This window comes from Octopus bimaculoides, chromosome 2 (genome assembly GCF_046866305.1).
Source record: "Octopus bimaculoides isolate indiv1 chromosome 2, ASM4686630v1, whole genome shotgun sequence".
In the NCBI taxonomy this organism is placed as follows: Eukaryota; Metazoa; Mollusca; class Cephalopoda; order Octopoda; family Octopodidae; genus Octopus; species Octopus bimaculoides.
Window position 1 is genome coordinate 28,196,929 of NC_142929.1, and position 26,942 is coordinate 28,223,870.

The window sequence follows — 26,942 nt, forward strand, 5'->3', positions numbered from 1 at the left end:
ATTAAAGCTCCCTTCAATCCATCAATGATAACTAGTAGTAATGATTTAACATATACAAAAACATTAAATTACATGTGACATCAGGTATCCAGTTATAGTGTTGAAACACATGATACCTAACCAAACTATATAAATATTTATTTTAATGAAAATTATCATCTTTAGAACTAATTTACTTACAAGAATTTCTTGCTTAATTTATCTTTAAATCATTGTTTCATACATTAATCAAATAGAAAATATGCAAATATCAAAGAACACACAATTTCACAACTGATATGCACACAGAATGACTTCATTAAGGATTGATACATTATGATTTTTAACTAACATATTTGGAGAGCTATTTCTTAAACATTTTAGCATTCAGATTACTGTCAAATGTAATGCTTATTTATTTACATTGTTTTGAATTAATTATGCATTATCTTGTAGCTTTAAAACTTTGATAATATGATTCTTATTTTTAGAATGACATTGTAGGTTAGGTGTGAGAAGCTGGATCTGGCCAGATTGAACATAAAACTGGTAGAATATTTAGGCCAGATATGACTGCTTTAAATGCTAATGGGTCAAAGGCCATAACAACCTATAAGGCTGGTGTTAAAAATATGGTTTCTTTAAAACTTAACAGATTGATCATCCCCTCTTGCATAGGACACTACTTAATTCCAGCTAACTTTCTGGGAGAGGAAAAGAACTAATGTTCTGCTTCCACTTGGTATGTCACTTATGGCACCTACTTAGCATTAGATGGATCCTTCCATTGACAATTAAGTGTCATGGCCAAGACATAATGCAGCAATAACAATGTACAAATTATCATTCTCTCAGTTGTCCAATATACAACTAACTCAACCACCCAGGATATATTAGAGGAATGTAGAAGGTAAATTTTATATTAAAGAGAAGAAAAAAAAAAGAATATAAACGAGTTGTTTTTTCATGTATGTGCTCTTATACTAAAGTACATAGTATAATGAAATAAATGGAATGAGTATAATTAATTTCATTGATCCTGGACATTGTTGGTTTTGTTTTATCTAGGGAGGAAAACAAAGCCAACTCCAACAAGAGACAAAAAACTGTTTGTTGCTAGTAACAAAACTTTTGTTTGATAACTTTCAAAATAGATACATAGTTTACTAAAGGTGATTTCTCACAATGGCATCAACTATCTGCCAGGCATATTTAAATAAGGTACAATAAAAGCAGGTGTGGCTGTGTGGTAAGAAATTTGCTTTTCAATCAAAAGGTTTCAGGTTCAATCTAACTGTTTGACACCTTGAGAGAATGTCTTTTATTATCTAAGGGCACCCAAAGTCTAGTGAGGAGATTCAGTAGATGGAAGCTAGAAGAATGCCATCATGTATAAGGGAGTGCTGAAAAGCTCCTGGCTTTAAGAGCATCATGAAAGGCCTGGTTGGAGGCCCAACCTTCCAAGTTCTTTTATAGGGCTTGGAAAAACTGAAGGATTGTTGCAATAAGTGTGTTAATCTGAGAGGGGAATATGTTGAATAAGATCATAATAAACTGATTCTCCTATATTTTCTTTTACCCAAAGCCAGGAACTTTTCAGCACCCCCTCATATGTGTACATTCCCTGGTCTTGACAGCACATGATAGTTGTAAATGAATATCACTATCATGCAAGCAGAGTTTGTTTCCAATTTTCTGTGAAAACATGTCTGGTCATGGGAAAGCATTATCTTATAGGGAAACAAGTGAAGGTTGGCAACAGAAAGGGCAGCTGGCTGTAGAAAAATTCGCCTCAACAAAAACTGTCTAACCCATGCAATGGAAAAGTGAAAATTAAAATGGTGATGATGACATTTAAAACAATTTCAGCTTGTACAAATCACCAAGTGAATTTAGATGAATTTTAAAGATGCTTGAGGAACTGTAGTATGTAGGTTATGACCACCATATAGGTATGCAGGAATAATTAAGTTTGCTATGAACATGTGGACTTCCCTTTAAGTGGTAAAAATACTGAAATCACAAGCAAGATGACAAGAATAAGGTAAGAGGGAATTTGAGCCTGGTGCAGCCTTCTGGCTTGCCAGTCCTCAGTGAAACCATCCAACCCATGCCTGCGTGGAAAGTGGACATTAAAAGATGATGGTGACAGACCTATCCAACCCATGTCAGTGTGAAAAAATACACAAGGAAAAAAAAAAAAAAAAAAAAACCATAAAGACATTTTGCAATGTTTTGAACTATTTTCTACTGAACCATATCAAAATTAAAAAGTGGTCTAGTATATTTTACCTTATATCTTGTTTGTTCTTTGTCATAAATTCTTTTACTTTTTGCTCCATTAGGAGCGAAAAAATGAGCCAACTTTGCGAGATAAACACCATTTCGAAGACCTTCTTCAAGTTCTGTTGTCGTAGGAAGTTCTTCATCTGTACAAGCTTCAATCCACCTAAGGGGGAAAAAAATCACTGTTTAAATGCGAGTTAAGCAAATGTATAAATAAAAGTTTGACATATCCATGAACCTTTTTTCCACTCCCTCTAAACATTTAGAAATTTATATCTGAAACCAAACAGGATGTTGCTGCTTCCTTTATAAATATTACAAAAATATAGTATATAGTTAATATTTATGTTTACATTAGAATAAAATGAATCATTAATTTCTAAGTTTGGAGCAGAGATACTGTTCAATAGTGGAAGAAGTAAATTTACATGATAGACACTAGTTAAAGAAAAAAAAAACCCCAACTAAACAAACCAACAATGCCTTTTTTCATACTGTCAAATTTAAATGTTTATTTCCATTTCAAGGAGTATCTTTTCTAATCTTAAATGCAATAGTTATGGTAACATTGCATACATTTCACTTGTTGATTCAGATTATTAAATGTGACTATCAGTTAAATGAGAGAGAGAGAAAGAGAACATGGTTATTCAGTTGAACAAAGCTTCTTAAAAACAAATATATGTTGCTAGCAAAATCATGTAGGATGACCATACAAAAAGTTTCAGTATTACTGAATCCCCTAAAACTTGAAGAAATAGATTTTAGTAGTTTAAGATCTGTGATGAAGTTCATCCCCAAAATATATTAATAATTACTTAAAAGGGTTATATTCTCGTCGCAAAATTAAAATCTGGCTTAATTCAAAGTTATTCTCAGAGATTGTGCAAGTCAGCTTATTGTGAATTCTGAACATTTGGAAATAAAGGACGAAGTGTAGCAAACAATATCATTCAAATGAGACTCCTGCTACTTAATCATTTGAGCACTGCATAAAAGCATGAATGTATCTTCAGTCAGGTGATACAAAGTTTAATGCATGCATTGAATTCATTCAACAGCTTGAAATGATTTCTAAATTTCAGATTACTGGAAAAGAGAGAGAGAGAGGAAGGAAAAAGGAGTGGTTTTGATACCCCTGTGTCACATGTTTATAGAAACAAATATAGATCTGGTTCAATATATTGCTTTTGTGAATATAAGTATGCTTTATCAAAATATCCAACATTTAGTAAAATATATTCTAAATATATTGCATGTATAAAACATGTAAATAAATATACAAAAAGTAAGTAAATATACAAAAATAAATAAATTGAAGGGATTGAAAATGAAAATTCTGCAATGCATTTGTAAAATTGGCCTAAAAAATACAACAGTGACCAATGTAAAAATTCAGTGTTAACACTGAGGTGCAAATTGACACTGGTAATTAAATAACTAATAATGTAGAACTTTTGGATTAATCATGGGTAAACTAGCTATTAGCAATAGGAGCAGTGTTTGCAACAAATAATAACTAGTCCATCCAGTGTAAATTGGATTTGTTGTTTAGAATGCCTTAAATTGCAGTAAATGCCCAGAGATACTAGCTCATGTTGATGACGTGCTAATTAAGTGGCAACTAGATTGGCTGACAAAATGATCATCTGCACCGGTGGATGGTACTACTGCATCATGTGATTTCACTGTTAGTTGCAGATCATCAGTAATAGCCAGCCTTGTACCAAGTGCCAGAGCAAAAGTCATTGAACTGATATAGTATGACAATGGCCAAACAACTAGTGATGTTGTGAAAAGCCAGTGGGCTACGAATAAATTAGCTATTAGTAATAGGAGCAATGTTTGTAACTGTTGCTAACCGCTAATTTATTCATAGCCTGTTGGCTTTCACAACATCATTGGCTCTTTGGCCATTATTCTACTATATTGGTTTGAGGGATTTTCACTCTTGCTTTTGGTATTGCTGATGATCCACAACTAATGGTGAAATTCTGTGATACAGTAATGCAATCCATCAGTGCAGACAACCATATCATCAGCTGATCTAGTTGGTGCTTAATTAGTACAGGTCATCAATACGAGATAGTATCCTTGGATGCTTACAGCAGGTTAAGGTGTTCTAAACAACACATCCAATTTAGTTTCTACCCTTGGCATGTGATGGAATCTGTTTTCTGAGTATCTGGTGTTTATTGCCCTTGTGCATCTGCCGCACACAAAAGCTATCTTCCCGGTTAATCTTCCTTTGATGTTGCTACATGTCTTGTGTCCATAGCTTACACTGGGTACATCTTATGGAGTTTCTACCTACACCTTTTCTACAGATCGAGCAGGGCCATCTACCTGAAGGGGTGTGTGATGTGTTCGCCTTCCTACTTACTAGAACTTTGGTTTTTGCAACATTGACTCCAAGGCCCTTTGATTCTAAACCTTGCTAATATATATATATACATATATATATATATATATATATATATATATATATAATCATAGGTGCAAGAGTAGCTGTGTGGTAAGAAGCTTGCTTCCCAACCACATGGTTCCGGGTTCAGTCTCATTGCGTGTGGCACCTTGGGCAAGTGTCTTCTACTACAGCTTCGGGCCCGAGGCTATAGTAGAAGACACTTGCCCAAGGTGCCACACACAATGAGACTGAACCCGGAACCATGTGGTTGGGAAGCAAGCTTCTTACCACACAGCTACTCTTGCACCTATGATTATGTTGATTTTATTTTTCATCTCTCTCGGAGAAACTGATGTTATAAAACATAGAAATATCAAGTTAGTGCATTTAAAAAAATGTTTAACAATAATTAGCACAATTCAGTTGCATGATGTACAGTGTAGCACAACAGCAACAAGACAAGAAACTGACTGAAATTTGAAGTATGGTAGCCTGGATATAGTGAAGATACATATGCAAAATATCTAAAGGTAGGGGGTTACTAGGCAGAATCAAAGTATTGGAGAGAATACCTCACTATATATGTTCTGATTCTCACAGCTAAGTCCTGCTGAGGTTAATTTTGCCTTTCCTCATCTCAAAGGTCAATAAAAAGATAAAAAAAGTACCAGCCCAGGGTGCTGGATTAGCAGAACTGTTAGAGAATTGTATAAGATGTCTTGCAATATCAGTTTTGGTTCTTTGCATTCTGACAGCAACACCTTAAATGAGGCAATTGGCATCACTGGTGCCAAGCTATATCAGCCAAAGTTAGCATTCTTTACCCTGGATAATAATGGTGGAATGGAGCAGGGACAGGGGAAACTTGTTTGTAAGGGGAACTGCCAACATTCCTACATCTTGATCAGGCCTGCATGGTCAACCTTGACTGATTGTTCAACACACAACAATAAAACCCAAATTACTTCAGACAGTGCATGTATGACCTAAAGAAATTAAAGCATGAATACACAAGCATATGGATCATGTTTATATCAAGAAATATGGTTTGTTAATGTGATGCATACTCAAGGTGGACAAAGTAAGAGTTCAAAATGAGGAAGAAGAAAATTAGGTAAGCATTAAGAAATGCGTTTGCTAGAAATAATGTTCAAGAGTATTAGGGTCAGACAATGCTTGTGGATTTTGTGATACTGACTTGCATATAGCTTGATAAGATCAAATCTAAATCAATGAAAACCTCTGTTATTATCTAGAATCAAATGAAATTGTGGGTTGAAGAGTAGATTCACCAAGTGATGGCTCAATGAATGTCTATTGAGCCATAAGCTTTTGAATTATTGGACTGTCCCTCTTTCAAGAAGACAGTCCATCTTTCATGACAGGCAGATAGATATGATCACCCCACCCCCACCCCCACCAAATGTCTCATGAAAATGAAACTCCAGTTTGATATCAATGCAAATGAAATGAACTACACTTATATCTCAAGCTGGAATTATGCAGTTCTTGAATAACAGAAGGAGTTAAATGCATTGGGGTGATGTAATGTCATTGCTATGTCAATATTGGTGGCATTGCATGCATTTTACATGCTAAGATAGGTATCAGTTCAATGCCGGAGCTTAGATTTTCAGTTGAAAGGCCAGGCTCTAGCAGACTTCAACTTTACTTGGATAAATACAGTGCAACAGGTGAATAACGATAAATACTCAGATAAATACAGCATAGCATGACACTAAATAATAGCAAAACATTAATTTTATCTTCAAAAAAGATTGATGTAAATAAATTTCTTTTCCTCAAAAAACAAAAACAAAAAAAAACACTCTACAAAATCCTGTATTACATAATTTTTGAAGTAGTGATGGTTTACATATGGTACATCTACTAGAACACCACTATGAACAAAGCCAGGAAAAGACTTAGATGCATTCATTAGATATTCCTACAAGGTTTTTCTTTAGGTCAGACAATAAAAGGAAAAATAAAGTGAAGCAAACATAAGATGGTAATTCAAGTGAGCCGATAGGTTTGATTTTCAGCATACTGCCAATACTACTATTAACAAGGTGACATTACCTAACATTTTCAAAGTAATAAAATCAAAACAGTGAAATTTATCTGAATGATGTATTATTATGGAGACAAAAAAGAAAAACTAACATGACTAATGTGAATGCTGAACATAAGAGATAACCTAAAGCTGCCATCTTATCCCCATCAGACAAATACAAAGTATATATTTCTGCACAAGCTATTACACAAAAATCAATAAAGAACTTTCAAGTAGACTGTGCCAAAAGAAGGGGTTTTAAGTGAATGATAGGAAAAATAAGCATGCATAAAACTCATTAAATATTTATACTGTATCATCTTTTGCAAAAACACTTCAGGAATTTAAAAAGAAAATCTTAATGTAAATAGTAATTATCATTCATTGCCTTGTCATTAGAAAAAGAAAAGCTACTTGAATGATTTAGCTCTGTCGTTTAACAAAATTTATCAGACTTTAGAAATTTAATACAGGACTCCCTTGTGTTATAGAAGCTTGTTTAGGAAAACATGGAGTTTCATAATGCAAAATGTATTTCTGACTTCCAAAAACTTACTTTGATTTCAAACCAGAATGATTTCAAACTAGAATCAAACATTGTCTTTTCACGTTTCTCCTTAGATATTCTATAAGAATAATTTAAAGGAGTTTGGAATCTTGAGATAAGGTGAATCGGAAGTAAAACTGCTATTCCTATTGCAATATGGCTTTCATCCTCTAAACTCATACTAATACAGAATGAAGAGATAAGCACAATAGTTACCAAATATCTTTTGTTGTATATATAAGGAGACATTATGCTTCCTATTGTGTAAGGAAATTTCCAGAGCAGATGAGGAGAGAGTAATACAAGGAGTAAAGAACAAAGATGAGGCATGTGTGCGTTTTAGGGATTAAAAGAATAGTGATGGCTCAAAGTAGACAGGTGGGTGCAGGGGAGTACTATGTAGCAAGCAATTCTGTAGAGGAGAAACATAATTACTGCAGAGGAAGCAGAAAAATAACATAACTGGCCAATGACTGAATCATTACACTATAACAGATTTCGAAGATGGTTATTTAACCTAGAATATCATTGAATAAAAGAAGTGTTGAGCTTTCCAGAATCAACTATTTTCCAAATGTTTCTTGGATCCAAAGAGAAAAAGCCTAGTTAATTCATGGCGAAAATACTTATCTGCAATTATCTCTCATGAAGGATTCAGTTTTAGCATTACCAAAATTATTTTCAAGAAACAAAACTTGCTTTTTGTATTTCAATAAAAGCCTTTTTTCTTTTGAACACTAGCATCCTAAGCTAAATTTAAAGATAGCCATCTACATAATTTATAAATTTTATTGTAATTGTTCACTCAACTACTGAAACATGGGAGAGATAGAAATAGAGAGCTTTCTTTTAAACTGAGAGTTGTTCATAGGAAGCAAGTCTTCTTCCATGAAGTAAACATTTGTTTTATCAGATTTCCATTTGATAAAGTGTAGTACTGTAGCAAGTGGATGTTTGGTAGGATTAGCTAATATTAGCAACTGAATGAAACAGCAAGTTTAAAGGTTGAGATGAAGGGGAGGTATATAGCAACAGCATAAGAGTGAATATAGTTGGTGGCATTTCACTGAAAGTTAACCCTTTAGCATTTAAACTGACCATATCAGGCCTAAATATTCTATTTGTTTTATGTTCAAACTGGCCAGATCTGGTCTCTCATCAATCTCTCTACAATGTCATTCTAAAAGTAAAACAACTATATAATCAAAATCTCAAAACAATGAAATAATGCATGATTAATTCAAAATGATGTGAATAAACAAGCATTACATTTAACAGAGTAATCTGAATGCTAAAGGGTTAATGATTAAGGAAAATTTTAAAGAACTTTGCAACTATCAGTAATGATAGGGTGTGTGATGGATAATACTCTTAGGAACGAGAGAAGTTTGTCAAGTATTAGATTTCAATTGGACATAATCGATTGTAAAAGATTTGGGATGGTGTGATTAAAACAATGCAGTTTGAAGCAGTTATTTTACAGCTGGTCATATATAGTTGTAACAGAACTTGTTGACCAAGGTTAATAGTTGATTTGTATTGCAGTTAACACCAGCCAAGTCTACCCTTTTACAGAAGGCATCTTTATATTTGGGAGGGAGGTGGGGGTTGATCAAAAATATATCTCACTGACATTCTTTAGAACAGATTTTTATCAGATTTGATATTAAGTGCAACAGTTTGTTCTTTTTTACATTATAGTTCTTAATCCTTTTTATAAATTTTGTAATGCTTTAGACCATCTGTTTCATGAAATAGGTAGTCAGTGGGTCTAAGATGTAACATTAAATAGACAATGTACACAAGATGTGCCTAACTCACACTAATTCATCTGAATTCTCCATACTGAGGTTATCAATGTAAAATTATGGCTACTAATGTCTCAAGTTCTAATTGGAAATTCTTATGTCTACATTTAATTGGTATTAATATATATCTCATAAATACTTTCCAAGAATTGAGCAAATATTTTAAAAAACAAATTTCGAAATCTTGAACAGAATTAGTTTTGTGACTAACTTATAGATTAACTACAATATAAAGTCCCTAAACCATAATAATGAAAATCACGTTATACTAAAAATGTAACACAAACATACATGAACAGAAGAGATAACTTTTAATACATATTGCTGCTACTAGCTATGTTGTATGTTAACTAATGCCAATAACGTGGCTTTATTTTAAAGATTTTAATATAAAATTAGAAAAAAGTTTATACATATAAAAAAGCAAAATGAGCAAAGTCAGAGTAATAGCATAAAAATTTTGAACATATCTATAAACATCTGAATACCATTATTTAAAAATCAATGAAACTACCAATATCCAACCAACCATATTATTTTCTGGTACATATATAATGAAAAAGTTGCTTTGAGCATACAATCATTTTTAAATACTTTGACAATCGACTAATGTGATAGTCTTTTCGAAACATTTTTACCACCAACTTTTCTGGTATATTATTATATTTTTGGAGCAAATATTACATTTACTAATGTCAACTATTTGCTGAACTCTATGTGTTACCTATGTCTGTATTATGTTTACAGGGTCAAAGAATAATGTACCGTTCAGTCACTGGCCAAGAATATAACTTTGGATAGGCAGAATTTAAAATTCTCTCTAAATGAGGAGTTTTTTTGTTATTTTATTATAATTCAACATAAGGTGGGATTTATATACTAAAAGAAAAACTATTCAGCTTAAAAATTCAGTTACAATGTTTTTAAGTTAACATACCAGGTTGAGAAAAAAGAAAACACTGACCACACTATTGTATTCTTTAAATACGAAAATCTTACTTCTAAGCAATAGTGAAGTGATTCATCTTTGCACTTTAGTGAATACAATAAATAATGATCTGTTAGTGACTAAGATTTCTTCATCTCTGTTATTAAATTGAGTCAGAACTTTTAACTACAATTTAAATTGGTTAGCATCTATTTTCTTTTCTTTTTTTTTATAGCAGATTCTAATCTATTTTGTAATTATTTATTTTTTAAATTACTGATGAGTATTGGAATTCACTTAGTAAAATATTCTAATTTCTTGTAATCCTTATTGCTGACTAATGCTAAATTAGTTGACATTAACTACTCCAACAGACTGGAGAGATGAATAGTTCATTAACTAATGATGTATCATTTGTTCTATACATATTCCAAAAGGTATTCAGGTTACCAGATAACCTTGAAAAAAAAAAAAAAAAAAAAAAATACAACTTTACAATAAATTAACCAATTACTCAAAACACAAAAACATATCCTTGCATACCAAATGATTAATGAAATACGTTATCATTTACTCAATAATTAAATCTGAATAACCTAAATAAAAGTATAGTATATGCAGTATAAAGAAATGCTTATATTTCCAAATTGGTATATATACAGAATTCACTGAGAAGATTCATTCTACCTCATTTCAGAGTTTCTATTAAGTAGTGTATCCTAGGCATTTTAAAATTCACTTTTTTTATTTAAATATATATATATATCAAATTAGTTGATGCTTTTGAAAATGTGATTCTTGAATTTAAGATAGTTGCTCAACATGATTTCACATGCCATTTAAATACAAAAATATAATTTCTTGTGTAAAAGAAATTAGGACTGCAGATAGATCAAATGATAGTGTACACAGCCAGGTTTTCAAATTGGTAAATTAAATTAAGAAGCTATTACTTTATTTAGAAATGGAAATACACATATTTTTAAAAAACTTTTCTATCGTTAAGCTACTGGAATAACCGAGTTCAGTTAGTGTGATCCTTGGTGACAAAAGGATTCCTTTTCTACACTGAAAGCCAATTATGTAAACAAACACTAGGATCTACATACAACTGAAGAAAGAGTAGACTCACAAACTTTAGAATGCTCACTACACTTCCTTTGAAATCATTTAACAACCATGAATAAAAACCTAGTACCTAATCTGCCAGATTATAAAGACTGAGTCCCAATGGAAAGTAGTCATCAAAATATTCAAAGCTGAGTAGTTTCTCCTTTAAGAAAGTACCTCGCTTCCACTTTCATGTGCATAGTATTTAGTCATCAGTTTTCAATGTCTAACTGCTACACTAAGTAAACAAAATTTCCTACTGGTTATTTGTATCCTCTCCAATCCCTAAACCTTCCATTCACTTATATTAAATTTAACCCTTTGGCATCTAAACCAGTCATATCTAGCCAGAGTAGTCTATTTGTTTAATGTTCAAACTGACCAGATCTGGCCTCTAACACTTAGCAAAAAATGTCATTCTAAAAATATACAATCACTTCATGGAAATCTTGAAGCTATAATATACGATTAATTCAAAACAATGAAAATAGAATACATTCAACAGAATAATCTGAATGCTAAAGGATTAAAAGCTATGGCTCTGCAGTTAAGAAACTTTGCAAGTACACAGTTTTAGGTTCCATCCTGTTGCATGACATCTCTGGTTAGTATCTTCTATAACCTCAGGCTGACCATAGTTTTGCAAATGAAATTTCATTGACAGAAAGTGTTTGAAAAGCCATCAAAGGTGTGTGTTTCAACATTGAAAGGCATGAAATAACATGCCTTATTTAAAAATAGGAGGGGCTGGTGTCAGAGAGGACATTTGTCCATAGAATACTCAAGAAGTCTTATTCAACCCATAGTAGAATAGAAAAAAGTAGGAATATAAACAAAGGTGCTTCATTATTTAAAAACAAACAAATTTATCAATTATAACAAACTTCAAAATGCTAACTAGCCACTAGTTTGATCTTAAAGGCAATCTAAGACAGGAAATTTATCTCCAGAGAGTAATTAGCTCCTTTCGAAACCAAATAGGTGGTTATGAATTTATTTTGTGGAGGAAAATGGGAGTGGAAACCGATGTCAAAAGGTTTATCTTCAAATTGTACAATCAGATATTTTATACAAATGGGGAAACACAAACTCAAAGTGGTACACTGTTTTGTTCTTTGAGACAGAGGACAAGCTAACAGTGATATATTAGTCATGGCTGTAAGAAATAAATAAAAAAGATGACAAGAAAGAAGCTATCAGGAAAGTAGACCTACATATGTATAGAGGCAAAAAAAAAAAAAGATAAAAAATAAGGCTTCAGTAAGGAGTAGGATGTTTGCAACTGCTCTATGCCGTGATGTGTCATGTGAAGTGTTTTACATAAGACAGTGTGTCAATACAAAACATGTCATTGAAAGAGAAGTTTCAAATAACTCCAGCAAATTTGCCCTCTGTGGCCATGAAAAGAAAGGTGTGGAAATAGGTCAATGAGAAGTCGCTGATGAAAGAATATGGAAAAATTACAAGACTATAGTCAAGCCAACAGGAAGAACTGCTATAGGGATCTAACAAAAAAAAAAAAAAAGAAATTAAAATAAAAGTTGCTCTAGTATGTTCAGATATAAAGGTGTTAAAAGCATCTATGTCAGATGTTACATAAGATATTTGTTCTGGGAAGATTTTATTCCAATCATTTGACTGGAATAAAGGCACAATCTCAGATACAAAGATAAAGATTGAGTTAGTTCTTCATGTACAAAATGTAGTTTGTCTATATGCTGTGTGCACAAGTATGATGTCATATGGAAGAAGAAAAAAAACTCTCAGACACATATGTAGCAAAAAGTGTTTGAAATTAAATTGAAGATCTTGACAAGTTAGATTGTGTTTGAAAAAATAAGATGTCACTGGAGTAAAGCAGATAGAGAAATATTTTGCAGGCATCTAAGTCCAAATTAGATGGAAAATAGAACAATGATTTTACATCACGCTGTCCTCTAGTCTACAAAATGACACCATATTTATTACTAGATAAAATCAAATTTGGCAACAAATACAAAATTTCGTGTACTTCAAATATCTAAAGTCCAAAATTACAAAGATATCAGACTGCATTCAGACAATGGTAAAAAATAAAATAATACAAGAATAACATCAAAAGTTAGAAATAGTTATAGAGTTGACGTATCTAAATAGTTTCATTTATCATAAAATTTTAATTTCGTTTTTGTGAAACAGTATGCAGTTGTGAATTGTAAATTCTTTAATCACTCATTCTCTTACTACCAAAGTAGTAGCTGCTATCACAGCCTCTCTATCACTCGTGTTTGTTTCTCTTCCATTATTCACCACAACATCATTTAACATCTGTTGTCCATGCTGGCATGAGCTGGATGGTTTGATCAGGACTGTTAAGCTGAGGGGCTGCACCAGACTCCAGTCTGATTTGGCATGGTTTCTACAGCTGGATGCCCTTCCGAACACCAACCACACAATGCCAGTTGTGTGACACCAGCATCAGCCACATTGCCTGCATGAGGCCCAACACTTGAAAAGGTGCTTATTATGTGCCGCTGGCACAGGTGCTAGTTACATGACACCAGCATTGGCCACATTGCCTCCAAGAAGTCCTACATTTGAAAGGTGCTTCTTATGTGCTAGTCACATGACACTGGCATTGGCCATGATTACAATTTCACCTGAATTGATAGGTCTTCTCAAGTACAGCATATCACCAAAGGTCTTGGTCACTAGTCATTGCCTTCTTTTTCCAGCTCTTATACCAACCTCTTACACCAATAAATCTTTTTCTCCCATTGTATTTTCACTTATCTCACCATCTCAAAGCTCAGTTTCTATCATCACCCTCTCTTCTACTCTAAGAATGAGCTATTTAATCTTGCAAGGTACATGGTAACATCACTGGTATCAAAATAAAATGCACTTAATACACTGTAAAGTGGTTAATGTTAAGTCATCCAACCATAGAAACTGTGCCAAAACTAAGATGCGTGAATGAGATATGGTTCTCCAACTAGTGCTGGATTGGGTCAAGATGACTTGTCCAACACATGCCAGCATGGAAAAAAACAGATGTGATGATGACAATGCATACTTTAACCCTTTTGATGCCAAACCACCTGAGACTACCCCAGCTTGCATGATAGCAACTTCCTGATTTGAAGTGAACTAAAACCCTTCCATCATGTTAATTTATGTTCTAAACATCTTAATAATGACAAAGTTATTCTACTGAAGTCTCCATCATTTTCAAACTTGAAACAAAGGCAGTGTATTTTAACAGAACTATGGAAGCATAAGGGTTAATATGAAATAGAGATAACAGAGTTGCAAAGTATAAGCTACAGTAAGCAAAAAAAAAAAAAAATGTGCAAAGGTGGATATTTTAGTAAGTTAGTACAAAGTGAAGTTTTCAAGAGGTGTAAAGCTTGCAATGCTCACAGCTCTTGTGGTAAGTTTTCTTTTGTCTAATTCATTCTTATAATTTATAAAAGGTTAACAAATTGAAAGTGCTACATTTAGAAATTTTAGCAGCATGCAAAAATTACAATATCTTAATCCAAGAAGACAAAGTGTAACTCCAATATTACAGGTAAAAGGTTAAAACTAGCAGAATATGTGCATACATGTTTTTCTGGTTACAAACACAAATTATATACAAAGATATTTTTATAAGAAAAAATATATTTAAAAAGGATCTTTGATTGCAGCCATTGATGGGTTTTGGTGAACAAATCAACCCCAGTGCTTAATGTTTTAAGTCTGGTATCTATCAGTCTCTCTCGCTGAAACTACTAAATTATGGGGGGTATAAACAAATCAATAACAGTTATCAAGCAGCGAGGTGAACATATAGACACATGACATGGAATGAGGTGGTGAAGCATGATTTTCAAATGTTAGGCCTAACGGAGGTGATGACAAGTGACTGAGACCTTTGGTGATATGCCGTGCTTGAGAAGACTTGCCAAGCCAAATTAAATCATAGTGGTGGCCGTTACCAGTGTCGTGTAAATGGCACTTGTGAAATCGTAATCATGGCTGTTGCCAGTGGCATGTAAATGGCACCCATGCTGGTGGCATGTTAAAAGTACCCATTACACTTTGGGAGTGGTTGGCATTAGGAAGAGCATGCAGCCGTAGAAACCATGCCAAATCAGATTGGAATTTGGTGCAGCCCTCTGGATTACCAGTTCCAGTCAAACTGTCTAACCCATGCCAGCATGGAAAGTGGATATTAAATGATGATATGTATACAACAAGCTTCCACACAGTTTCTGTCTACCAAATTCATTCACAAATTATTGGTAAGCCAGGGGCTATAGTAGAAGATACTTGCCCAAGATGCTGCATAAGAGGAATTAACCCAAAACCAGGTGGTTATAAAGTGAGCTTCTTAAGTACACACCCATGCCTGCGCTGATAAACAGCTATGATTCAATCACAAAAAAAAGTAAAGTTACATTTCAACAAATGATTTTTTACAGAATCCTGTAGCTAGTGATCAGAGAAAAACTAAAACTATGAAAGAAATTCAAATAAACTAAAGACATCTATGAAAAAGTTACAACAGCTACAAGTTACATTCCTAACATAGATACAAATATTAAATCCTTTAACATTTAATATGGCCATATCTGGCTGAAATATTCTACCTGATTTATATTCAAACTGGTCGGATCTGGTTTCTCACACTTACCCTACAATGTCATTGTAAAAATAGCAATCACATCATTGAAATCTCAAAGCTACACGATAATGCATGACTAATTCAAAACAATACAAATAAATAAGCATTACATTAGATGGAGTAGTCTGATAACCAGAATGCAAAAGGGTTAAATTTTCATTGAATCTAAACTACTCAAAAATCAACTCTGCCACTTGTACTCTTAGGTGGTCATTTTATAAATAGAGTATTTCTTTACTAAATCCCAATCTTGCAAATATTTCAAATAATTTTTTTTATCTAAAGAATTCCTTTTATCCAACAAGTTCTAAATTTCATTAACTTTACAATTTTAACTTATGTAATGCCACCTTAATTTTCCTTTCCACACATAGTCTAAATGAGATTAAATAAGTCCTTTGTGATCTGTCTATGGATGACTAACTTTTTCAGAACCAATTTAAGCTACTTCACAAACCTTCATTGGTCTGGCTGGGTTTCATTGAAACAGATCAATATTATTCCTTGGTATTAATATATATTCAATCAGTAGCAATTTTTAACCCAGCATTGTCCACTATTATCATATGTTGATTTCCAATTCTACACTTGGCACATTCAACAAACTACAGTCAGTTTGTTACCATCTACACTCTTAATTAAGTATTATTGTTAGGTATTTGATATATTCATTAAACTACATTAAAAAGAGAAAAGACAAAAGCACTAATAGAACTTCAAACTAACTTTTAATGCAATTTATTTCATGAGGATTACTCTCTTATTGCATTCTTTTATTCCTTTCCTTGTTTTAGTCAACTGGACAGCAGCCATGCTTCAGCAAGGTCTTAATACCCCATACTAATTTTTAAAATTAGTACTTTTACTTTCAACCTCCTTTTGTGAGACATAAGCTGACATTGGTTGTCCAAACAATGAGTGACTAAAACACATTTTATACACAAACTTTCCTCTCTATGTATTTCTGTTTACCACATTAACTCACATGATACTGGTCAGTTCACGGCTATAATAGAAGACACTTGCTGAAGATGCTGAATCTGTAGCATGGTTGTGAAGCAAACTACTTAACCATACAGCCATGCCTGCACCAAGACATGTATGAATAATCTGAAACAATGTTGTTGTTTAGCTCCAATTCAGTCCTGATCCTGGATACATGATCAATAGTGCTTTAACCAAGACTATTCTCTCCTTTTGTTGGGCAATGTGAAACTAGGACTACATTATCCAATGTATTCCTTTTTCTACGACCAGATAATAATCAGGAAATTTGGCTACTATGAGCTGGTTAAATGATCATGCAGAGGCTCCCATATAGGTTTATTCTGAGTTACTACAGTTGTTCAGTTAGCTCTGATTAAGCAAATGTGATTAATAGTATTCCAGCCATGATTATCTGGTCTTTTGCTATTTCTAGGACTACATTGTCCAATGTGTTGTTTCCTTCTTAAAACAGTAGCCTGTGACTAGTGATTTGATTGCTATTTCTAACAAGTAACAGCACTGAGGCTATGTTGTTGGCTCATTTGAGTTACCGGTTATATTACTGATGGTTTCAGTCAAGTGTCAATATCTAACATCCACCTTTATCACTGACCGGGTGACATAATGAAAGAGTTTCTTTTATCCATCTATCCATCTTTTCTACTCACTATCCCAAGGAAGGGATAGAGTCTTCAGGCACCTCCTCCATAGGGGCCTATCAGAAGCAGCCATCTTAACACTTTCTGGCTGGATTCCCAAGCATGACCAACTATCATTCCAGTCACTTGTTCATTGTACCAGAGCTCTGACTTCTCAATGTGAGATTCAACCTAGGGAGTCTCTCTGCTCTCCAAGCTACACACCCTGTTGAGTACATGCAATCATACTTTTTCGTTCATTACTCAACATTCATGACAGTGAGGATAGGCATGAAAACCAAATTAATGATAGCAAGTTTGGCTGTTTTACCAACCTCTCTTTTCTGAGGATTGAATGATGGAGTTGGCATATTATTGTGTCAGCACCTGCAGTTCAAGCATCCATTACTTGTGAATATGGCCCCGAGATACTTAAACTTCACTTGTCTCAGCATGTTCCACTAACACGCAGATTGGTACTGAGAAATATTTTATATTTACCAATTTAATTTACATAACCATAATGTTAAGCATTTTGATTTCAGTTGCAATGAACATTGTTATTATTGTTTAGCTGCAACCAATAATAATAGTAAAAAACAAAACACAGAAAAGAAAATACTGGAAGAAATATTCAAACATAATTACAATACTGATTAAATATTAGCTATTGAAGACTATTAAATTAAAACAACACAGCTATTAATTTTAAAAACAACCAAACAAAAAAAAAGACAAGTGTTTATTTTCATATGAAATTTAAGTCCCAATTATCAGATCACTATAATGTTTGCTTAAAGCTGGCCAGGTAGCACTTTTAAAATAAGAGGATAAGCAACAACCTCAGATTGGAAATGACTACTTAACTATTAACTACAATAATTTCTTTTTCCCAGTTTAGAATCTATCTATCCTAATTAGGGAAAGCAAATCTCTACTCAAGAGCAAACTAAACATTGAACTTGGCCTAAGAATCAACTTATCCATTGTATGCAATGATTAATTTAAACATTCACAATTAATTATAAATCTCTATTTCCATAAAGCAAGTAATTTATATTTGTTAAAAAATAAACCTACTTTTTAGCTTCTTCTAAATGGCAAAGATATTCATAAGCCATATTCTGTTTTCTCTTCTCATCCATTTCCTCAGCGGAAAGCCGTTCATCGTCGAGAGCTGAAAAGGGATGAAAAAGAAAACAATTTAATTACCTTTTTAATAACACAGTTAAGAGTACTTGATTTTGGAAGATGACAAGAAGCAAAAACATAAAATTAAAAATAACCACGACACTACAACAATATCTCACAATATGAAAACCTGGAACAGTTTGTTCTGTTCATGAGAAATCTGATTACTTCTATATTAAGATTAGAAGTATCCAATTAGAAAATTTTGATAGTTTTATAGTCTGGTATAATTGATGTTCTAATTGGTTCAAACAGAAATAAAATAAATGAAACTGATCAAGCATACAGTATAGCAAAGACAATGATATGTAAAAATTATACAAATATACAGCTTTTATCATGCATAAACACTTGGAGAAATTTAATCAAAATTACATTTGGCATGTCTAGTGTTAATCATGAAACTATATCTAAAATATTGTGCATTATTTTTAATCTTTGTCGAAAGTCTAACAATTTTCAGCATTTTTGGTATTGTTAAGCTGTATTAACCCTTTAGCATTTAAACTGGTCATATCCAACCCACACCCATCCTACAGTATTATTCTAAAAATAAAGTCACACCATCAAAATCTTGAAGCTGAAATAGTGCATGATTAATTCAAAAAATAATAAATAAGCATTACACTTGACAGAGTAATCTAAATACTAAAGGTTAAATGAATACTTTGTACTTTTCAACTTAACATTTGTTCTACCATGTAAAATATGCTACCCCAAACTCATTCAAACCTTATACTGCACAAATCTTTCTAGCACTCCCATCTTCCACAACAGTTTGTATGACAAGAACAATTCTTCTCACAAACTAAAAATATTTTAGAATTCCCATATGCTTCCAGTTATTAAAAGTTTCTTTGGTCTAATACAACCTATACTCTTTTACTTGTTTCAGTCATTTGACTGCGCCCATGCTGGAGCACCGCCTTTATAGTTGAGCAAATCGACCCCAGAGATTATTCTTTGTAAGCCTAGTACTTATTCTATCCGTCCCTTTTGCTGAACCGCTAAGTTACAGGGACGCAAACACACCAGCATTGGTTGTCAAGCGATGCTTGGGGGACAAACAGACACACAAACATATACACACATACACATATATAAATATATGATGGGCTTCTTCCAGTTTCCGTCTACCAGATCGACGCACAAGGCTTTGGTCGGCCCGAGGCTATAGTAGAAGACACTTGCCCAAGGTGCCATGCAGTGGGACTGAACCCGGGACCATGTGGTTGGTTACAACAGACATTGCATTTGGAATAGGAAGAGGCCAGCATCATTTCACATTCTTGAAAACCATCAATAATTGATGGAATTGACAGCTTGGGTAACAAATATTTTAGTGAAATATTCATACACAAGAAACTAAACCAAATCCATCCACAGAGTAAAAGTTTCAACTATAGGTACAAGGCCAGAAATTTTGTAGGGGCAAGTTGATTACATGGTACTTATTTTATTAACCTTGAAAGGATGAAAGGCAAGGTCGATCTTGACAATTTGAACTCAGAACATAAAACCAGAAGAAATGCCATTAAGCATTTTGTCCAGTATGCTAATGATTCTGCCAGCTTGCTGCCGTCCATTGAATAATAAGAAATAAAAGCTAACCCTTTTAATACATAAATTGGATACATCATTCAAAATGTAATTTCCATTAACTACTGGAAGTTATTTTACTGCACAATGTTGAAATAAAGCTCTCCTTATGTTGTGAAAAGGGGAGACATCCCTACAGATTTCTAAACATCTCACCAAACCAGTAGGTTGTCAAGACAAAGAGATACAAACACACACACACATTTACAGCAGGCTTCTTTCAGCTTCTGTCTACTAAATAAATTCCATGCTTTGGTTAGTCTGGGGCTATAGCAGAAGTCACCTGCTGAAGGTGCACACAGTAGGACCGAACCTGAAATCATGTGGTTGGGAAGCAAGCGTTATCTGCGCGCGCACGCACGCACGCATGCACGCATGCACACACCTCTCTGATTATGAGTTATATTCTTAATGTGAAAATGAAGAACTGAAAATCACCAATCTCCTCAAAACTCAACTGCAAATTTTAATGAATAAAAAGAAAGATTTACTTCAAACTTTATCTTCAACTAAGATTTACTTCAAACTTTATCTTCAACTAAGATTTTCCATTTGTCTTAGATTCATTAACTCTTAAAGTTAATCACCAGAAGAAATGTTTAAGAGATGTTCTCACATCATATTAGCTCTAGCAATATTTCAGATTAACCTAGTTTCCAAAAACTAAAATTCATTGAAAACAAAAGAAACAGTAATGAATATATGAAACTGAAAAACTGTATGCCATCATATTTCTCAAAATGTTACTGTAATATTTTTGAATAAATTTTAGATGAACTCATACAAAGTGAATAAATAATGCAAATAAATAGATTAAAAAAATATTTATCATAAAAGTTCAAAAGTTAAAACACTTATTCAAAGTTAAAGCTCAATGTTCAAAGAGACAGACGCAGACAGGCAGGGAGGGAGGCAGACGCAGACAGGCAGGCAGGCAGGGAGACAGATGCAGACAGGCAGGGAGACAGATGCAGACAGGCAGGGAGACAGACGCAGACAGGCAGGGAGACAGACGCAGACAGGCAGGGAAGCAGACGCAGCAAGACAGGCAGACAGGCAGAGAGACAGACAGACACGCAGAGAGAGAGAGAGAGAGAGGCAGAGAGGCAGACAGATGCAGACAGACAGACAGAGAGAGACAGAGACAGACAGACAGAGAGAGACAGAGGCAGACAAGCAGAGAGAGAGACAGAGACAGACAAGCAGAGAGAGAGAGACAGAGACAGACAAGCAGAGAGAGAGACAGAGACAGACAAGCAGAGAGAGAGACAGAGACAGACAAGCAGAGAGAGAGACAGAGACAGACAAGCAGAGAGAGAGACAGAGACAGACAAGCAGAGAGAGAGACAGAGACAGACAAGCAGAGAGAGCGACAGAGACAGACAAGCAGAGAGAGAGACAGAGACAGACAAGCAGAGAGAGCGACAGAGACAGACAAGCAGAGAGAGCGACAGAGACAGACAAGCAGAGAGAGAGACAGAGACAGACAAGCAGAGAGAGAGACAGAGACAGACAAGCAGAGAGAGAGACAGAGACAGACAAGCAGAGAGAGAGACAGAGACAGACAAGCAGAGAGAGAGACAGAGACAGACAAGCAGAGAGAGAGACAGAGACAGACAAGCAGAGAGAGAGACAGAGACAGACAAGCAGAGAGAGAGACAGAGACAGACAAGCAGAGAGAGAGACAGAGACAGACAAGCAGAGAGAGAGACAGAGACAGACAAGCAGAGAGAGAGAGACAGAGACAGACAAGCAGAGAGAGAGACAGAGACGGACAAGCAGAGAGAGAGACAGACAGACAAGCAGAGAGAGAGACAGACAGACAAGCAGAGAGAGAGACAGACAGACAAGCAGAGAGAGAGACAGACAGACAAGCAGAGAGAGAGACAGACAGACAAGCAGAGAGAGAGACAGACAGACAAGCAGAGAGAGAGACAGACAGACAAGCAGAGAGAGAGACAGACAGACAAGCAGAGAGAGAGACAGACAGACAAGCAGAGAGAGAGACAGACAGACAAGCAGAGAGAGAGACAGACAGACAAGCAGAGAGAGAGACAGACAGACAAGCAGAGAGAGAGACAGACAGACAAGCAGAGAGAGAGACAGACAGACAAGCAGAGAGAGAGACAGACAGACAAGCAGAGAGAGAGACAGACAGACAAGCAGAGAGAGAGACAGACAGACAAGCAGAGAGAGAGACAGACAGACAAGCAGAGAGAGAGACAGACAGACAAGCAGAGAGAGAGACAGACAGACAAGCAGAGAGAGAGACAGACAGACAAGCAGAGAGAGAGACAGACAGACAAGCAGAGAGAGAGACAGACAGACAAGCAGAGAGAGAGACAGACAGACAAGCAGAGAGAGACAGACAGACAAGCAGAGAGAGACAGACAGACAAGCAGAGAGAGAGAGAGAGACAGACAAACAGACAAGCAGAGAGAGAGAGAGAGACAAGCAGAGAGAGAGAGAGACAAGCAGAGAGAGAGAGAGACAAGCAGAGAGAGAGAGAGAGACAAGCAGAGAGAGAGAGAGACAAGCAGAGAGAGAGAGAGACAAGCAGAGAGAGAGAGAGAGACAAGCAGAGAGAGAGAGAGACAAGCAGAGAGAGAGAGAGACAAGCAGAGAGAGAGAGAGACAAGCAGAGAGAGAGAGAGACAAGCAGAGAGAGAGAGAGACAAGCAGAGAAAGAGAGAGAGAGAGAGAGAGACAAGCAGAAAGAGAGAGAGACAAGCAGAAAGAGAGAGACAAGCAGAAAGAGAGAGAGAGACAGAAAGAGAGAGAGAGACAGACAGATACTAGATACACACCCGACAGACTCCCAAACACACATCCACACACCAGACACACACACACACCCAAAACACCCAGATACACACCAGACCCCCTCCATCACACACACACTACAACACCCAGACCCTGCCAAAAGCACACATGTGGGTGATCCGGACAGATACAGGCCAACTGACAAGCAGTCCCTGGCTAGTTGACCAACAGACATATTTAGCAGATTGAATCTCTCAACTTTGGATTGGGTTATTTATCAAAAAGGAAAACTGTTTCTAGCCATCTTAATACCAGCCATTCAACAAAGATTTGTCAAAGAAGGTACCAAGTTAAGAAAATTTGTTAAGATTACTAATTACAGCAAGGTTTAAACACATGATTAGTCATACAATAATCTACAACCTTTGCCTCATATTCTCTATATTATAAAAAGTTTAGAATGATAAAAGTAAAACTATTTAGTATCAGGAAAAGCAAAGAAATCTTCAGGATAAATAATTAAGGTACAAACAATTACAATGAAACTGATGAAAAATATTCTACACTATTCCATCTAAAAGTAAAATATTTGTACTAGATTGTGAACAAAGTTGTTTAAACCATCACCTTGGAAACAGAAACACTTTAAATGTCATTATCTCTTGTTTACTGTATTCTAAGCAGCAACTTCTATCTTCTAGTTAAGGAAACAGAATTGCTATAAAACTTTATTTGAAATGAGATATCCTGCAGCCAAGGTGGATACTTTCATGAATTCTGTAACTGGCTTCCATACTGAGAAAAAAGTGACAACTGAAAACCTGGTCCAAGGAAATATGTAGCTTGTTCATACCCAAAGGAAAACATAATGGAGAAAAACAGTCACCAATATCATGCAATTTAATTTACTAAAATAAACTCTGAGAACATAAATTTGGTTTTTATCGAAATGTTTCTAACAAAAATGTAAATTTAATCTCGGTCAAAAATATTCACCTTCAAAACAGGAAAAAACAATGAACCAGCAGATCATTGATCTTGTTAAATGAAATCAGCTTCTTATTTTATATTAAACACCATGCACAAAGACATGAAGACAATAGTTTCTCAACTTATTTTTATTATTTTTTTTACTAAGTTTTGGGTCAAGTAAAGTAGTAAGATGTTTAATACTGACAAAATATTTACATTGTGTTATCATAAAAATATTCTCTTAATGGTTTGCTTTAAGTGTTTATCAATATTGGCAGTCGCTGTGAGGCCAATAAAAGGTTATAGATACAGATACATGTTTTCTTTGAGTGTATTATTAGATAAAATGCCATTAAATAATAATTTTTTTTTGATTTGGGCAGATGGCCAGCAATTTTTACTGATACTTTATCATATCAACCTTGGAGAGGTGAAAGGTAAAGTTGATCCCAGAGGGATTTCAACTTGGAATGTAAAGAGCCAGAACAAAGATAGATTCAAATTCAAATTGGCGACTGCTGCATTTGTTGATAACAAGCTGATGCCAGATTCTCACACAAGAAGCAAATTAGTTCTAAGTTAAAGGTCATCATACAATTGAAATGATTATTAGCCGAGTGATGAGATAGCTCTGTCCCATCCAGCATGTTCTATTCAAGTCATGGGTAAAAAGGACAAGAAGGTATATCTACTTGTGATTATGCAGGCATGTAAAACAATTACTGAAAGAATGGTACACAATACAAAGTCATACTCACTTGTCAGTGATTGCTGTAATTTTTTGGTTTTAATTATCAGTTGAGGAAAACAGTTTCTTAGAGAAAATTAGCTATGTTACTCATGTTTTTGTTAGAAAAAAGGACTTGAATTTTAAATCTCCTTTCCTCTAAGCATACACATAGAATATATTATGACAGTATTCAAGAGTAATACAACACTTCACAAATATCTCAAAGCCGCCAATAGAAGAGAATACTCCATCCCACGAGGAGATATTGATAAATCAGGTATAGCTGATCATGTATGGAAAAATGGAGACCACCTCCCCCTGTGGGATGATGTTAAAATAATAGATAGAGAACACCACTGGAAAATATGAAAACTAAAAGAAGCAGCACATATGTTAGGACACAACAACCTCCTAAGTAGACTGAGTGCAGATATGAATAGCATATGGGAACCGGTATTAAGGAAGGATAGGAAAATATTAGATTTATAAGCCCTAAAATTCACTCCATAATTGCCCATTGGCATATATATGGCGCAGTGGTTAAGAGCACAGGCTACAACCCCAAGATTCCGAGTTCGATTCCAGGCAGTGACCTGAATAACAATATCGAAAAATACCTCAGGAGTGAGAACCCAGGTTTAAAATTTCCACAAGACACCTGATGAAGGCTGGAGGGTATATCAGCTGAAATGTTGTGTTAACAAGATGAGGACAAATATCTGTCAAATGTAAATAATGTGCATAATTCCTCATCTCTTAGAACTGTACTCCAACAATTATTTCATGTTTACTTTGAAAAAACTTCAAAATTACTTAAGATAAATACAAAAAAAAAAAAAAAGCTTAGCTTAAATGGATCTTGATTAAATGTTCAATAGCAAAATACAGAAACAAAATCAAATACCAAATGGCGAGACAGGCCACAGAAAGAAAATGGTAAAGTATTCAGTTAGTGAATTGAGAGAGAGAGAGAAAGAAAGCATAGTAACTATAGAAAAACGCTAAGAAAAAACAGTATTAGTATGAAAGAAAACAAAATCATAGTGAATATTAAATCTTTGCTCGAGGCAAATAAGAGGTTTTTTCTTAAACAATGTTACATGCAAAGTGCAAAAGAGCAGTACTTTACAGAGATGGAATTTCTAAGATGATGATATAACAATACATCGTTTTAAACAAGTATTCTTAATGGAAACAATATACACCAAAATGCTTTTTGTTTGGATGAGGGTGATTATGAAAAGGCTGATGAAATTTAGAGGAGCATATGTTTAAAAGCAATATGAATATATGGTGTGATCAATATGAAAACAAGTATAAGATGGCTGCTGCCTGTTAAACATATTTGCTGACAGAGGGAAAGATAGATCAAAATGCATTCTTTCTAAAGTAAGGGAAAATGTTTACTAAGGAGTTAAACATAATTTGAGAAGCCTTCTTATATGTGTTTATCTTTGGTTAAGCTACTTTAATCTAAAAATAAGCATGTTTAAATTATAATACGCACTTGACTAACAAGTTATTTTAATTCTTAATGCTAAAAAGGTTTTTCGTTTTTTCCTCAACAATTTAAAGCTACTACCTTCACTGCATAGAACAAAAAACAACATAGAAAACATTTCTAACATTTGTATTGAGAAGAACTATATTCTTCACAAAATAAAGACTTGAAACTCATGACAAAACCATTTTTTTTTTTCTGGTCAGAACAAATCTGACTTAGCTCTATACCCTAATGTATGTAGGTGATTCTATTTCTCTGCAACCTGCTTAAAACGGTAAAATTATTTTCATCTCAAAACTCAAGTTTTGTCTTGTATTTCTCATGTGTTGACTTAAATTATCAAATCACACCTATATAATCCCACTAACCACCAGCAAACTTTACGAAACTAAATCAAATTTTACAAGTTCTCAACCACCTAGCAGTGTTAATATTTTATGCATTGGAGCTGTTACCTTTTATCTTAGTTGTAAGAACCAACATTTACCTGCTAAAATAATCAAGATTTCAAGTTTTTCCGTGAGTATTAATGTTTCTGAGTTGATTTAGTTCGATTACACCTTGCTTTCTATCTTTAATATGTTGTTTTCAAAACAAAGCAGCTATTACACAAATTAGCTGCTACAGTAAACAATTTATCTTAAACTTTGAAGCCACATTTCTAGCAAGTACATTTTAAGTTGTAAACAAAATATGGCTAAAACCAAAAAATAAGTGAAAATATCAAGAAAATAGACTAAGTTGCAACAATTCTCTATGCTAGATAAATGACAAAATTCTAATGCT

General features: G+C 34.3%; 1 protein-coding gene across 2 annotated transcripts in view; it reads right to left on the minus strand.

Moving 5' to 3' along the window:
* The window catches only part of LOC106872737 (ras GTPase-activating-like protein IQGAP1), a 176,189-nt gene that overhangs the window by 121,855 nt on the left and 27,392 nt on the right, over positions 1-26,942 (minus strand). For both annotated transcript variants that reach the window (XM_089342174.1, XM_014919820.3), the window contains exons 2-3: positions 18,478-18,574; positions 2,272-2,428 (exon numbers count right to left, since the gene is read on the minus strand). Coding sequence is in view for 1 of the 2 variants with exons in the window: in XM_014919820.3 (XP_014775306.1) it covers positions 2,272-2,428; positions 18,478-18,574 (254 nt within the window). In the remaining variant the exon portion in view is untranslated. The remainder of the gene's footprint in view (positions 1-2,271; positions 2,429-18,477; positions 18,575-26,942) is intronic.